The following is a 17,748-nucleotide window of genomic DNA, read 5'->3' as shown; positions in this document are numbered from 1 at the left end:
CTTTTTTTGGTAGTACAGGCTGTTTGTTTATGTAGACAAATAGGGATTAAGTCGTTGTTAATGCAGCCTTTCTAAAATCTAAAAATTATTTTCATAAGCACAATGACCCCGGCAGATAAAGACGTACATGAAGGAGGGTCTTGGGCGATAATTATAGGCCAGAATATCGTATGGAGTTTGGGAAGGGCTCTTTTAATTTGAGCTAGTAAGCAAACACCTAGTAACCACTCAGGGGTGTGTTTCCCGAAAGCATCGCTAGCCAACTATGATCGCAAGTTCCATCGTTATTAGCATTGTTAAACGAGTCGGTGTTTCCTGAAAACATAGTTCCAATGAACATTTGCAAACAGCATCCCAAAGTTTGACCTGTGGTTAGAAGCATAGTTTGACATGACATGTGGACTTAATAAATCCCTATCTTGAGCAAATTAAGCAAACTGACATTCAGTGCAATCTATGGGCCAGATTTACTAACAGCTCGCGCCCGCATAAACCCTCTTTTGCCGGTAAAAAAACTACTGTCAGAAGACGTGCAGTGAAAAATTAGCGCTGAAAAGGCGTGGACAGAGTTATTTTTGCGGCTGATCTTATTGCATATGCGTTTGTAGGAGTTTCCCTTTCAGAAGAAAAATCTATGTGAGGAGAGTATTTAAATGAATGTGATTTACTAAGGTTTGCGCTCGTCAGTTTACTGGCATTTGTGCCATTATTTAACGACAGCAGCTTTTTGTGAAAATAGCACATTTTCTTTGTGATAGATGCTATTTACACTAAGTAAAAATAGCAGTATTTTCTTTGCAATAAGTGTAAATAAATAGTAGTTAGATACTATTTGCACCTCAGTATTTTTGTACATTATAAGACGGTGTGCAACAATAACATATTGAGCGTAAATGATTATATTAATTAAATAAATGCCGCCTTATTGGGACAATAAAGCCCTCCCTAACCCTACCCGATAAACACTTTATTATTAAATAACTGTTAGGCAATTTAATTCCACTTATCACATATTTTCTCAATTTTTATTGAAAATAAATGCCTTTCCAATCTGATATGCGATGGGAAAAGGGAGAGGAATGAGTTTGGGTTCGATCGCGTCAGAAGTCGCCACTGCTGCTGAGAGGTCACATGTGTTCTTTGTACTTTTGTCTGGTCCAACCAGACATTGGTGGGCGGAGTTAGTGTAAATAGCCTCTGCGAACAAGGCAGGCTATTTGCACTTAGTGTTTTTACACTTTATTTACCCCCCAAAAAAGCAAGTCTTAAACCAGACGCTAATTTGCACTGCCCTTGTTAGATTGTGTTTGTCATTATGGAAAAAATCTTTAATTTTCGTGTCGTCAGAGGATCATGCGCAGAACTTTCCACTCCCATCTGCGCTTTTTTGGTTTTGCACTCTCATGCTAATTTGCCCTGTTTAGTAAATCTGGCCCTAAACCTTTTATTTAGAATATTTACAAATGTCATTTATGTCTTTTAGTTTGTCTAGAGATTTAAAGCACCGTTTTTAAAGAGTGCCGTAATTTATAGCAAAAAAATCTAGCAATAATTCGACCTCAAACCGATCCATTAAAAGAAGTTATTACTCGACCATCTGCGTGATGTCATTAATCAGGTTTGTGATGAGGGCTGGGCAAAAAATCCAATTATTTTCTTAATTTCTTTTTATTAATTAACCACTTGTAAACTTATGTTCACCGTTCTTTTTTTAGAAATATAGGATTTGTATTAAATCTATATTCATTGAGTCGAATCGGGAATCGAAATCGAATTTAGAATCGAAATCAAGTCGAGAATCGAAATTGAATCGAATTTAGAGCTTGCGAATCGAAATCGAATCAAATTGGAACATCTGAATCGATACCCAGCCCTATTTGTGACAGTATGGTTTCGGGAAACAGTCGTGACTAGCTAGTTGATTTCTTCAGCGATGCATCGTACTGTGGTCGTGAAGCAGCGAGTTATGTCGTTGTACGTCAAACACACCCCTGAACGGCCTCAAACATCATTGTGGCGAGTTTTGCATGGGAAAACACCACTTGTATTCTCTTCAGAAAACATTAATGTTACAAAAGTTTTTTTTTATTTAAAATAAATGCAGTTCTTTTGAACTTTTTTTGTTCAAAGTATCCTGAAAAACGGTTTCCATAAAAATATTAAGCAGTCCAACTATTTTCAACATTGATGGTAATAAAATATTTTTCAGAAAATTTTGCATTCCCATCAAATTAATAAATTACAATTTTAAATGTATTAAAATAAAAAAGTTATTTTAAATTGTAATAATATTTCAAAACTACTGTATTTTGATCAAATAAAAGCAGCCGTGGTAAGCATAAGATACTAAAAAAAATCAATGAAAAAACGTAAACTCTCAATTTGCCCTACGGCTAAAATCCTAGATAACTGTAAAGGCTGTAAATGTGAGCTCACAGATACATCAGGCTTGACTGACTACGTTTGCCCGTGAACAGATTTAATTAACGACTAAAGTATCGTTTGATCATTTAATTAAGAGTATCGAGGGATTGCGCTATTTGCCTAATAAACTACATATTAAATAATTAACAAGCGTGGCCCATTCGACCGTATTGGACAAATAGCAATTAAGCAGCACAAACACAGAACTTATTTCCTAATGCCTGTGTGTGCGTAGCGATCTTCCACTCATATTTTCTCCCACTGGATCACCAAATGTCATGACTTTTAGTTCAGGCTTTGAGGCTGTAGAAAACCCATTTCCCCAACTGCTGAAAGAACTGTCCTTGAAGGGAATGAAAAGAAACAGTGAGGGGCGGAGAGATGTCTTTCTGTGCCTTCCTTCATTTCTAAGCACTCCATTTTGCTTCTGCAGGGAGAAGTGAATGCTAACAGTCTCCCGCTAGAGGACCTGTCCATTCAGCATCCCCAGGTGAGGGCTGACAGTGTTTCTGTGATGTGTGTTGATTCGGTGGCCCTGATGCTGGTCTCTGGGCTGGCTGGAGACGACCCTGGGGGCCGACTGGCCTTGAGGGAGCCTATTAAACGTAATATCTCAAATAAAAAGAGTGAGAGAGTAGACCTGCTGCAGCAACATGTGCAGAGTTTCTATCCCAAAACCTAGTAAGCCGCCTGAGGAGCGAACGTTTCAAGGCTTCATAGCTGCACTGCGGACACAAAGACTGTTTGAAATGGGAGCTTTTTGTTAAAGTCTCCAGCCATGTTGCATGCATCCTTTGTTAAGAAAGCAATCCTATGATGCATTCAGTGTTATTTATATACTATTATAGTTTTTATCCATATTTTAAATCAGCTTTTATTTTATGTTTTTAGCTTTCATTTTAATTTTAGCTTGGTTTTTAGTCAGTTTGTTTGTGCTTTTGTCATTTTGATTTAGTTTTTTTTTTTTATTAGTTTTAGTGTAGTTTTAGTTTTTATTTCCAGTTAGTAATTTTAGTGCTTCAACTTTTAATTTTTAGTTTTAGTTAATAATAACCCTGATGCATTGTGATAAAAATGTTGAATGAAGTGAGAGAAATGTTGATTTGCATCAGCATTCTGTAAGCATCAATAGCAATTAATATTAATGGTTCAAATTAAATACTTAAGTTAATTAAATTAATTAAATTTATACTATTTTGTCTGAGTAAATGAAAAATGAAACACTAGTAAAAACTAAAAATCAATCATTTTAAACGCTACAAGTGAATTTAGGCGTCTCAACATTGTAATGTACAGAATGAAAAATGGAAATTTGTAATGAATTTTTATACTTGTATAGTATGTATTGATATTTTGAATTAGCTTTTATTTAAAATAAAAATCATTTTCAGTTTTCATTTTAATTTCAGTCAAATTTTTCAGTAATTTGCTTTTGTCATTTTTGTCATTTTTTTTTAAATATTTTTATTTAGCTTTATTTTTTTGGTTTTAGTTTGTCATTTATAGCGCTCCAACTAACATTTATTTTATTTGTTATTTATTTAATTTGTATCATTTTAATTTAATTTTCATCTAGTATTTCATCTATTTGATTTCTGCGTAAACATTTTTTTAATCGTTTGAGTTATTGTTTAGCTTTACAGTCAGTAACAACAGACTTTTAGTGAGCATTAGATGACTTCAAAGGTAATCTAAATGTAAAAATAGTGGCATGCTCAATAAAATATGAAATATTGGCCAGAATAAATATTCATCATCATTCATCAACTGTAATATTAAAAGAAATTAAAAGATTTCTAATAATGGCTAATAGCAGTTATGGTAATATATTGTGGATTCCTATTAAAAAGCTGTTTTACCCAATATTTGTGTAGGTTTAACACTGTTACTCAACTAATATGGGTTGACTAGAGTAATTTTATTGCTTCACATCTCCAATATAACCCTGATATCCTCAAGACCCGTTCGTAATCACCAGCGTGTGTGTGGTGTAAAGATCTTTTAACCTCAACAATCAGAACACTAGCATTAGCAAGTAACTTACCATAATGATTTGTGTTTCTGTCCAGGTTCAACCGTTGGATAAACCCTGGAGTGGTCAGGGAGCGGTCAACATGGTCCTGAGGTTAAGGTGAGCGAGCTCGTTGCCGTTTCTCTCTTTTCTCTATCACCCTTCATACATATTTTATCTGCAAAGTGTGTCTGTTTAAAGTGACCTAACAGTAGAGTGTGTATGTGCAGCTGGAAGAAGTGTGTGTCTCTTTTTTAAACGATCTCTTTCACTCCATCGCTCGCCTCATGCTGAAGTGCATGGTGTTAATGCATTTCTTTCCTGGGTAAGCGTGGGAAGACGGCCTTTAACCCTGACCTCATGTTTGCATTCCCCTGCCTGAATTTGTGTTTGAAACCATGCAAAAGAGAGACCACAATCTGTTCACAGATCACGTCTATGGCCAGGAAAGCCGAAGTGAGTGTTTTTTATGTAGTATTTAATTAAAAACTTAAAGTATTTAAAGTCAGCATAAAAGAGAAAACATTTTTCCTGAGTAAAGCAGCTTATTGAACAAGGAAATCGTGGGCCGGGACTTGATTTTATCCACCAGTTGTTGACTGGATTGTGAAAAGTGAATGTTATTGGCTTAACTGCAGTGCGGCCTTGCATACGTCAGCAGAGAGAAGTATAACAAGAACAAGATAAGATATTTTGATCATCCATCCATCCATCCATCCATCCATCCATCCATCCATCCATCCATCCATCCATCCATTCATCCATCCATCCAATCATATCCATCTATACATTCACATCCATCCATCCATCCATCCATCCATCCATCCAATCATATCCATCTATACATTCACATCCATCCATCCATCCATCCATCCATCCATCCATTCACATATATCCATCCATCCATCCATCCATACATCCATTCACATATCCGTCCGTCCATCCATCCATCCATCCATCCATCCATCTATACATTCACATCCATCCATCCATCCATCCATCAATCACATCCATCTATACTGTACATTCACATCCATCCATCCATCCATCCATTCACATCTATCCATCCATCCATCCATCAATCACATCCATCTATACTGTACATTCACATCCATCCATCCATCCATCCATTCACATCTATCCATCCATCCAATCAGATCCATCTATACATCCATTCACATATCCGTCCGTCCATCCATCCATCCATCCATCCATCCATCCATCCAATCACATCCATCTATACATTCACATCCATCCATCCATCCATCCATCCAATCACATCCATCTATACTGTACATTCACATCCATCCATCCATCCATCCATTCACATCTATCCATCCATCCAATCAGATCCATCTATACATTCACATCCATCCATCCATCCATCCATCCCATGGTGCAACACTTTTTACTCTGTTTAAATCCAGAAGAATCAGCACAGAAATTGTGAAAAACGTCCACAGAATGTGTGTGTGGTTCAAAGGCATGCTCAGAACCAATCATTACATTGAAATCTTTCTGTCTTTCATCCAATTATCCTCAACAGCCTCAGTCTGGATTGACAGAGAATGAACCGTGTGAAGAGCTTTTTCAATTTTCAGCATTGAAACTTATAAACAACATTGATTCAGTGCCAAAAACGGGCGCCTAATCAAGCCTCACGGAAAGCTGAGTTTGAGCCCTCATCACAGAGAGTTAGAGAGAGAGAGAGGTAAACAGATGCAGGAGAACAGAGATGAATGGCTCGGATCCATTTGCACAGTCAGGTCAGCAGCGAGAGCAGGTGTTCGGCTCATCAGAACGGATCAGGATAATGGCCAGGAAAGCGAGGGATAGACTTGTTTGCTAAATTATTTAAAATGACTTTAATTAACTCTGCAAATAGTTCTTGACGTAAATACACGCGAGTGAATCGATGAAGGCTGATCGTTGAAGCGGCCTCTTATGATTACTTTTCCAAAGCGGATCTTGACCCAAGTTGATCTGAAATTTTGGCTCGATTGTGAAACGGATTTCGGTAAGGTCTTTGTTTGGCTGTGTGAAAAGGTTGGATAACGCTTGAATAAATCTACAGACCCGGTGCGGTGGAAGTGTTTGCCTTAGATACCATCTAAATCCACGGATTAATGTGAAGTATGAAAGCGCTGAATTACAGCGGTCCAAACTATCACAATGCTGGCTTGTTTAGCACGGAAAGTTATTACGTTGGTTTCCTGATATTCTGATAGATTCCTTTGTTGAAATTGGAACGCGGTGCGAAATCTCCCGATCTCATCATGAGGTATACAGAGGCATGAGTCTATAAATCTGGGGTTTATTGGGATTCAGCCGGCGGACAGAAAAATGTCGGTGTTTGATAAGATAATAAGTGTTGTGTGGAGTGACTCGGAGAGAAGGGCGAGAGTGAGCGAGGAATTCTCAGGAGAGAGGATGGATTTCTAGATATTGCTCTGAATTTAGATCCTCTTCAGTTCGCCAGTGCGAGAGACGAAACCTGCGTGAGCAAAAACTCTAAAAACTCTGACTCTGAACTGTGATTGGATGAGCAGCGCTCACCTGTGATGCACAATCTGTGTTAAAGGGATAGTTCACCAAAAAAAATAAAAAAAAATTCTGCCATCATTTAGGCTGCTCACCCTCAAGCTGTTCCAAACCTGAATGAGTTTCTTCTGTTGAACACAAAAGAAGATATTTTGAAAAATGTTTGTAACCAGACAGATGTGGAACTACTTGTTATATTGACTAAATTTAAATGATAAAAGAAGAATGTAAAGAATGTAAAAATGAGTACTGCTACAAACAAGCAAAACTGTAAATTTACCACAGTTAAAATGGATAGTTCAACCAAAAAAATCATTATTTATTCACTCTCATGTCATTCTAAACCATTCCAATGTTCCAGACTTTCTTTTCTCTGTGGAACACACACACACACACACACACACACACACACACACACACACACACACACACACACACACACACACACACACACACACACACACACACACACACACAAAAATATATTTTTTTATTTTTATTTTTCTGTCCATACAATGAAAGCCAATGGACTCTTTCAGAATATCTTCTTTTGTGTTTCACAGTTGAAACATGACACAAAGTCACACAGGTTTGGAATGGCATGAATTTTAATTTTGGGGTTGAACTATCCCTTTAAGAGAGTTCTGCTTTGTAACCTCACTGCAGTGAACGGCCTCTTGTGTCATATTGCTTTATTATAGTGGCACATATTTATCTTTGTAGGTTTAGTTATTAAAAACACATACAGTACACCCATGCAAACACAAAATAGAGATTAGAATGGACAATATTGTGTTTTTGATTTACTTTTGAATTCATGTCCATATATTATTCATATAAATAAGCCCCACAGACTGCTTTCCCCCACATTCTCATTTGAGATAATGCTATAGTTTATTTGAGAAAGTTTCTCTGCACAGAAGCTGTTCTCGCTCTCGTGTGTAATAGGGTCTGGGTTGATGTGATAACAGCATCTACTTGCTCCTCCCAACACTTCATTATAGAGCGCAAAACACACACACACACACACACACACACACACACACACACACACACACACACACACACACACACACACACACACACACACACACACACACACACACACACACACACACACACACACACTTCCATATGTTCCCTAGACCCCCTATCCAGTGCACAAAGCCCTTGCTCTCTAGAAACAGGCCAAGTGGAGAGAGAGCTCAGGGAGGTGTAATTATTCTAACCTTGACATGTTAATGAATGCTTAAGTCCAGCATTACTCTCTGTTCCTGCTGCTTGACTCTCAGCCCAGACTCATAGTTTTACACAATACTGGATTTAATGATCCTGAGTTTCTTGAACTGAAGAAATGTTGAAGTAAACTTTAGTTTTTGCATCAAAACCCAGAAGTTAGTGGTCATTTAGGTTTTGTTTATCATCCATCCATCCATCCATCCATCCATCCATCCATCCATCCATCCATCCATCCATCCATCCATCCATCCATCCATCCATCCATCCATCCATCCATCCATCCATCCATCCATCCATCCATCCATCCATCCATCCATCCATCCATCGTCTTGACAAATGTTTCTTTTCTGGTTATAATTAGGTTTTTGAATTTCTCAAATTCATTTAAATTTCTGCTTTCATATTCGAATTGCGATTCTGCTTTCTGTTTGCTAGCTCAGTTCAAATCCAGTAACTGAATTAAAATTCACAAGGCGTTCTAAATTCAGTTCCGAATGGTGCATCACCCTGTTCAAACCAGTATTGGTGAAATTTCATGCATTTTTATGCTGATATTGCTACCACAGGAAAAAGCTAGTTTGTTATTCAACACATAGTCTTTTATGTAAAGTTAAATGTTATTATATACTGTATGTTAACAAATTAAATCACTGCTGTGTACAAGTATTTCTCAATTGAGTAAACATTGCTTAAGGTTTTTAAACTAATTAATCAAATGAGTATTGAAGAACCAAGAAATAAATGAGCAGTAAGTGGTTTTCTTTTTTCCTTGTCGATTGTTGATGAAATAATATTAAAAATGAAATAAACAGCAGCAGATCTGTTAGGGTTCATTTACACTGCGGAGTCTAATGCTGAGATTAAATTCATCATTTATTTAAAGGAACAGTCCACCCAGAAATCCTATCATTATTTACTCTGTGGAACACAAAAGAAGATATTTTGAACAATGTTGGTGATCAAACCGTTTTGGTTCCCAACGGCTTCCATTGTACGGTCAAAAGAGAATGGAAGTAAATGGGAAACGACTATCCCTTTAAATAACCATTTACATTAATATCTCACTAAGACAAGAGTTTTAAGAAAGCATGCAAGCATCTGTATTTTCCGGGAAGCATGAGTGTTCAAATACATGTAACCGTCACTTCATACTTCTGATACCGTAGCAAGATGATTACATTTCTTATTGGTGTCTTATCTACAATTTCCCTATTGAGTGCTGCAATTCCTCCCATGCATTTTTCTATAAGGGGTTAGGGTGTCTTCTCCTTTAACACCTCAGGTTGAGCTCAGACTTACTAAAGATAATGTCCACTCACTCCCAGTGGATGCGTTTTTGGTTTTATTTTCCTGTTCGAATAATTGTAAGCGATTGACTCTCTCTTTGTAAGCAGTAGTGGATCTAAGATAATGGCACCGGGGGAGCGCTGAACCTCATGTGTGTAGTCTTCACACACATTTAATCAACTAGTGGTGTTGTTATCCGGCCTGCTGGCTGTGAAGGCATTGCTACTGTCGCTCTGGCTCAGCTCACGCTCAATGGTTTTTGCTGAGTCCTGTCAGCTCCCATTACCCAACAATGAGGCGTTTGGCCGATCATCTCTGACAGCTTTTGTGGCGGAATATGATACGGATTTGTCCTTGCCTCACGTCTTCGCTGGAGTCTTACTCAAAGCTCTTTGCGCGCCGCCAGTGTGTAAAGAAGCTCCGGAAGCGTGAGGCTGCGTTTGATTTGAGGCCTCTTATGGAGGGTGACTTACATTTAACTGCGTTTCACAGTTGTGAATTCAGCGGGTTAGATTGTGTTTTTTCTGGCAGACAGTCTAGTCCAGCACTTTTAAAGCGCTTTCAGGACTCGCATCAGGGCTTCAATGTAAATAGCATCACAAAGATACAAAGTTGCCTAAAGATATGTATATTAGGGGTTGGACGACTTTAAGTCGACATTTATGTGATGGTTGCTGATGATGTCATCAATGAACAAATAAGCCTGAACCTCGAACAGAGACTCGAACGCGGATTGTCTTGTGCACAGCTATGGTATCTGACACAGTGCTACCCGTAAGGCTATTGCTCCCATAACAGCTATCAGTTCTTTTGTCTTTGGGTCGTATTTCTCACAGATTCTGCTCGTTTTTAATCAGATTCAGATAAATAATGCATTAGTGAGTGAATTAACTCTACCTGGCAGCGTCTTTCTACTAATAGTGCAGCTGTGGGTTTTAGTTACTAAGAAATATATGCTAGAACATTTCAGTTTCTAAGCTATTTTATTGATAAATCACAGAACAGTGTGAACAGCGCTACTGAATGTTTCTGTGTGCACACGATTTGCATTCGTGCTTACTGTCTATATGTGTTTGGGTTACAATGCATTCGTTTATAACGCGATTAACTTACGTGCACAATAAGCTGTTTAAAACGTGCATTCACCCGATCAATTTTGAGCATCCAGATGGTATAATCAAACATATCTTGTGGAGCGCTCTCAGAGTATGCATTTCGTTGTCATTTTAACTGCTGGAAACAGAGAGTAAAAGTGGACTTCAAAGATTTCTTATCCTGTTGCGCCCTCTATAGGCCATGATCAACGACTAGTCGTTGTCAAGCTTAAAACATCATGGCAGAGCATTAAAGTCGACTACTCTGTGCAACCTAATATGGGTTTGTAAGATTCATGTTTTTGAAAGAAGTTTCTTATGCTCACCAAGGCTGCATATAGTTTTCCTCAACTACAACACACCGCTCTCTCATCCCTTCAATGCCTAAACTCCCCAAGCAAAACACAAACACGCCACTCAACTACATACAGTAGTATTTGAACACTTAAAAACATATTTGAACACTTACAAACCTCTCGAGGTGCTTTTAGAGGGTGTGTGAACAGTATATATTATATATATTGTGCATCTATCTATTTTGGGGATTTTTTTGCTTTCTTTTCTTTAAAATAAATGCCACTTGGTTTGATATTTTTCTCAAGCATCTTTAAGCAGGCTTGAAATATTATTAGTTTCAAATGACTGTTTGAATATATAGTCAAATGTAATTTATTCCTGTGATCAAAGCTGAATTTTCAGCATCATTACTCCAGTCTTCAGTGTCACATGATCCTTCAGAAATCAGTCTAATATGATGATTTGCTGCTCAAGAAACATTTATGATTATTATCAATGTTGAAAACAGTTGTGCTGCTTAATGTTTTTGTGGAAACTGTCATATGTTTTTTTTTCTCAGGATTCTTTGGTGAATTGAAAGTTTTAAAAAAAAACTGCATTTATTTGAAATGGGGAGATGCTGTGAAGGTGCATTTGGTTTAAAGCGCCAACTTTATGCACAATTTTATTTGGAAAAGTTTTACAGTTTGGCATGATTTGCATATTACACACTGAGTTTTTCCACACACTTGGATGTGTCTGCTTTAAAACGATCCATTATTGTAATTTAGGTTCATCTTTAGCAAACTCAGCTTGAAACCTTTTGATTTGTGAGTCTTAACATCCCAACCAGAGACTACCATCCCATTTATCAGACCAGTCAAAACTGGACAGAGTGAAACCTCATTAGAGATGGACTTTGAATTAAATTAACTCCCTCAATTAAAGTCTTACTCTAATTAGTTAGCAGCTCTTTAGAGGAAAATAAAGTGCACAGAGAGAGAAAAACGTAAATGGTTCTTTAGTTAATTGTTCTTGTTGTTGAGTGTAAACTAATGTTCCTAAACTTATTTGTTCTTAAAGGTGCACTAACTCTTTTTTTATATGTGAGGAGTACTTTTGAAACTAGAAAAAATATGTAGCGCTCCAAACAGGAAAAAGTCCTTGTACTGCAGGTCCTACAGGTGCGTAGAGCCAATGATGAATTGGAAAATGAACAAAAAAGGTGGCTGGCCGCACACTGATCCACTCAAGACTGAAAGTCTACAAAAGCATTTTTTATAATTTTATAAATTGCATAGTGCAAAAAGTGCAAAGTGCATGTGAGTTAAAAACAGATACCAGCAAGCAAACGTTTCAGCACATTGCTATTTCAGTGCTCTGAATGTGCTCAGTGCTCTGGAGCACTGAAGATAGCAATGTGCTGAAATGTTTGCTTGCTGGTATCTGTTTTTAACTCACATGCACTTTGCACTTTTTGCACTATGCAATTTATAAAATAATAAAAAATGCTTTTGTAGACTTTCAGTCATGAGGAGTACTTTTGAATAATATGTTTTAAATATTGTGCAATCACAAGACTCAAGTCAAATTCTACTCGCTTTACCACACTAATTCCCCTATTATCAGACACTCTCGCTCGTAGAATAGATTCATAATGTAGTTATTAGTCAAGCCGGTTGTGGGCTGTTGGGTTTCTCTGTTGGCTTGGGCTGTCCAGGTCATGTTTCACTTAAAAAACAAAAGAAAAAATAAGAAATTATGTTTTGTATTAAAATAATTTAGACTATGGCACCATTACAATATTTTACATATATATATATATATGTATGTATGTATGTATGTATGTATGTGTATGTTCTTAATATATAATATTATTATATTATATAAATTAAAAATATACATTTTTAATTGCACACAAAAAGAATATACATTTTTTTGTTATGTAAGAATTTTAATAAAATGTGAATAAGCATAAAAAAATGCTATTAGGTGTAAATGCTTAAATGTGTGCAATTCAGCTTAATTTTGATTTTGAAGTTTTCATTGATTTATTGGGTCACACTTTAGATTAGTGTCCAATTCTCACTAACTAACTATTAACTATGACTTTTGCCTCAATAAACTCTTAATTACTGCTTATTAATAGTTAGTAGGTAGTTGTTAAGTTTAGGTATTGGGTGATTAAGGGATGTACAGTAGAATATGGTCATGCAGAATAAGGCATTAATATGTGCTTTATAAGTCTTAATAAACAGCCAATATCTTAGTATTATGCATGCTAATAAACAACTAGTTAATATTGAGAATTAAACCCTAAACTGAAGAGTTACCTATTATTGTAATGGCGTTTGTTATGAAAATGTGCCTAATTATCATTTAAATAATGTCATAATGCAAAGTATCCTAAAATGCATCCATTTTCTTTAAGCAAAATATCATTTCTTAATCTTTTTTTCGGTATGATTTTGGGGCTGAAATAAAACCCAGGCATTTTTCTTGAAATTCCCCCTGTTTGTTTGGCTGTTTAGGTCTTTTGCAGTCAAGTGGTTATGTAGTGGACGTCTCCTGAGGGAAATGAGGGATATCAGATCAGATAGATGAGAACCAGAGGCCCCCGTGAGCAGAAAAGAGAGAAAACAGCAGCAGGGATCTGATTTTCTCCGGCCACAGGGTGAAAATATCACCTGGAGCCAGCAGGAGACACGTGTCAAGTACGAGGGCTCTCTGTGGCTCGAGATCGATTGGCTGGATAACGACGACAGGCCGAACAGGACGGCTATAACAGCGTCTCGAAGGCTGGCAGGCCACACTGTACACGCAGAGCATCTGTGTGTGTTTGGGAGTGTATTTTCGCGGTTTTCGCTGCTTTTAAGTGCGAGAGATTGACCTCCGAAAACTGTCAAAACATAACGACAGTGAGAAAATTGTCTCTGAGATGTCAGGTCTCAGCCGCTGGCGATGGCTGTGTCAAAATATCCAGCCGGTCAGGCAGAAGAACAAACACCGCATCTCAGGCTAAAGACTGTTTGTCTTTAGGCAATGTTTATCCCCTAAAAAATTGTTAAAAACTTTTTTGCAAGATCATGAAGCATATCTCATTGCATCTTGTTTTCTTTTTTGAAACTTGAACTCAAATTGGACGAAAACCAAAAGATAAAATGATTTATAACATATTAATAATAACTATTACAACTGCTTCACATTGATACACTAACAACTTATTATTATATTATATTATATTATATTATATTATATTATATTATATTATATTATATTATATTATATTATATTATTTTTAAAATTCATGTATAGTATTTCTCTTCAAATTATGATACACTAACAACTAATATATTATATAATATTATTATTTTTAAAAATGCATTTATTATATTTTTCTTCAAAATTTGATACAGTAACAAGTAATATTCTATTAATTATATTCTATTATTTTATTTAAAATTTTTATTTATATTATTTTTCTTCAAATTATGACAACTATATATATTATTCAATTTATATCTATTATTTAAAAAAAATGTAATTTTTCTTATATTTATTTAGATTTCACCTCTGCATTCTGATTGGATGAGGCAAGTTTCAACGATATAGTTACCTGATATGCAATATCATAATTTATCCTTTCCTACATTTTCAAAGTAATGGTAGATTTATCGCAAATATGATGAATTTTGATTTATTTATTTTAATAGTCATGGGCATTGCAATAAGTTAACAACTTCATCAACAATTAAATAATTATTTAAACTACTATTTTATTATTTTTAATAATTATTTACTGTTTTAATTGTTTTATCTTTTTTATCTGATTGATCAACTTATCATGCAAACAATAAGGTATTTGTCTTTTTAGTTAAGCATGATGAGTGTCGTCTTTTGTTGTTGTTTTGAAGTCTGTCCATCAGAGATTTCTTTTTTTTTTTCGTTTTTGGCAACAGTATATAATTACCTGATGTAAAGGCATGTTTAGTCCACATATACTCAATGATACTAATTTGATTTGTGTGTATTTAGCAAAAATATCTACAACATTTTAGCATTTCCCCCCACAACCCCTGGTTATTTTCTGATGCTAGTTAGAAAGCAATTGAATGATAATATCAAAGCCCTATACTGAAATTACAAAAGTTTTACATGGCATAGGAGGAGTATATATGTGTGTATAAGCATTACAATCACTAACTAAAATCTGGTTTTATTCCGTCTGCCTGCTAAGATTACTTCACACCCCTACAGACTACTTTTTATTAGCTCCATAACGGATTTATCGCTGCCAGCATGATGGTTTTGCTTTTTAAAATCCTTTTTAGTCTTCAAGGTCCACCGTGCCATTGACAACCCACTATGCATCGTAATGTGGGACCGGCTATATAAACCTCTTAAAATTGTTGTTCGTATATTCGCCTAGAGTAAGATCAGTTAAGTGACCTACTTGAGAGACGGAGGGGTGGAGAGCAACACCAGTGATGATTGCTGTCATTATAATCTAGTACTAGAGAAAATTAGGCTAATGCAAGTGTCAATCTGCTAAATAAGTCCACTGGGCTCAATAGCACAGCTGGAGCTCTGGAACAGCGGTTAAAGCAGCCGCTGAAGGAGCTTGCACACACAGCTTGGTAATATGGAGACTTCACCTTTCACAAAATCAACTTGTATATGTTTAGTAAATGCATTATCAGGCCTTTTGATCAGAAGATAAAACATTGTCAATGCACCATGTCCTAAACAGATGTGGCATTGAACATGGTGTTGTAGATGTCTGGATAACCAGGTACTGTGTGTGTATATATATATATATATATATATATATATATACTGTATATATATTAGTGCTGGGCAATGATTAATCACGGTTAATCGCATCCAAAATAAAAGTTTGTGTTTACATAGTATATGTGTGTGTACTGTGTATAATAATTTTGTATATTTAAATACACACACATGCATATTTAAAGCTGCAGTCTGTAGTTTTTCCTCTTTGTCGCCATCTCTGTTCTAAAGCTGCAATTGCAGTTATTCGCGGAATTATCAGCTTTACGTGGGTTGTGCCTATGCCCAGGCACAGCGCGGATGAATCCGATGTTTTGAGGAGAATGTGCGGCTGTCGGTCACCGCGCCGGTATGTCATTCGCAATCACAGATTCTACTTTTTGGAAGTATGACCAACATAAGAATTTTCACCGGAAAATGTTATCCGAACAAGTAAGTAACATCCACTTTTGTTCTGACTAACTAAGGGAAAAAAAGCATTGTAAATCGCGCTAATTAAATCTAACGATCGCTTATCATATCACGTCAAACTGTGCAAATTATACTCTGTTCTCAAATTGTTAATGTTAACAACATCAGCATTGCGTGACTACATTCAATGCCCTTCCGATATTTATCCTTGTTTTCGCATGGGCCCGGTTGCAGTCTCTTTTTTTCTGTAGCCAGTCCAAAGTCTTTTGCATTTTACAACGGGTGAATCTCCAGTTGTCACTGGTGATTGTCGTTTGAACCTTTCTGGATCCGCCATCAAATTGACAAGTTTAATTATATCAAGTGCTGTGAGAAAAGGCTGTAAATCTCCACCTCCAACATCCTCACACTCATAGCCTACTAAGTACCACTGGAATTAAAAGCATTATTACAAGCTTACCGTTTTGAATCGAGCTAAGGCAAGCAGAGAGTTTTGAACACTGGCTGGTTATGTACTTGCTCAAACATTTATTTAGGACAATTTTTAACCCAAAAAAGTTACGGAATGCAGCTTTAAGAAAAATGTGTTATTTATATATCAAATATGATTGTTTATATATAATATAATTTATGTATAAATATATACATTTATATGTGTGTATTTATATATACAAATAATTATACACAGTACACACACATATATTATGTAAACCCAAACTTTTATTTTGGATGCAATTAATCGCGATTAATCATATATATATATATATGACAAAACATACACATATATATATATATATATATATATACATATATATGTACACACACACATACACACATTTATATATATATATATATATATATATGTATGTGTGTGTGTGTGTATATATATGTATATATATATATATATATATGTGTGTGTGTGTGTGTGTGTGTGTAAAATGCCTAGAAATACTTTAGCCGTGCATTTCCCTGTAAATAATTGCACACCTTAGAACATTTGTAAATCAATCAGATTCAAGCATTCAACAGCCCCGTAGTATAATTACTAATAAGAACTATTTTTCTCTTTCTTTGTCCGGCATCTTAGATGGATTTTTTCACTGGGCTTGTCACAGTGATTTATATGATTGCCTTCTTTGTGAATGATAAATATGATACCCCAAAAGAAGTTTCTTAGACAGCAGCGTAATTAATCTGCATACTTTTCAAACAACCTAAAAAAACAGTGCTGTTAATGAGCTTTTTGACGTGGAACTAGACCTGGACATGTTCTTGACGTGACATTTTTAACGTGATTCACCAATGGTCAGTGGTGTGCATTGGAAGTGTTGGACACACACACACACACACACACACACACACACACACACACACACACACACACACACACACACACACACACACACACACACACACTCCCTCTGTGATGCATGACGTGGACACATCCCATAGTTGTGGTGACTTCAGTGTTCTCTCCCACTTAAATGACTGGAAGCGAGTGAACGGAGCCGCTGCATATTGTTTGTGTCCTTTGCCTTTCCCCTGCAAATGTAACTTTTATGAGGTTGTCAGCCCTTGTTGTTGAAGCAGAACAGACTGTTTGATGTTAGAGAGAACAAAGTGAAGGTCTGGCTCAGATCTCACCAAATACACAAGGGTGGTTTATCATAAACA

General features: G+C 36.2%; 1 protein-coding gene across 3 annotated transcripts in view; it reads left to right on the top strand.

Annotated features, from left to right (window-relative positions):
• The window catches only part of stk39 (serine threonine kinase 39), a 69,720-nt gene that overhangs the window by 38,640 nt on the left and 13,332 nt on the right, over nucleotides 1-17,748 (top strand). For 2 of the 3 annotated variants that reach the window (XM_079880341.1, XM_079880340.1), the window contains 2 exons: nucleotides 2,858-2,914; nucleotides 4,494-4,555. In XM_079880341.1, coding sequence (XP_079736467.1) covers nucleotides 2,858-2,914; nucleotides 4,494-4,555 — 119 coding nt within the window. Of the gene's footprint in view, nucleotides 1-2,857; nucleotides 2,915-4,493; nucleotides 4,556-13,403; nucleotides 13,968-17,748 lie in introns of those variants that run through there. The other variant, XM_079880342.1, reaches the window with a different exon arrangement.

This window comes from Squalius cephalus (assembly GCF_949319135.1).
Source record: "Squalius cephalus genome assembly, chromosome: 9".
Classification (NCBI taxonomy): Eukaryota; Metazoa; Chordata; class Actinopteri; order Cypriniformes; family Leuciscidae; genus Squalius; species Squalius cephalus.
Note: the sequence above shows the minus strand (reverse complement) of the source record. Positions and strands in the feature narration are given on the sequence as shown.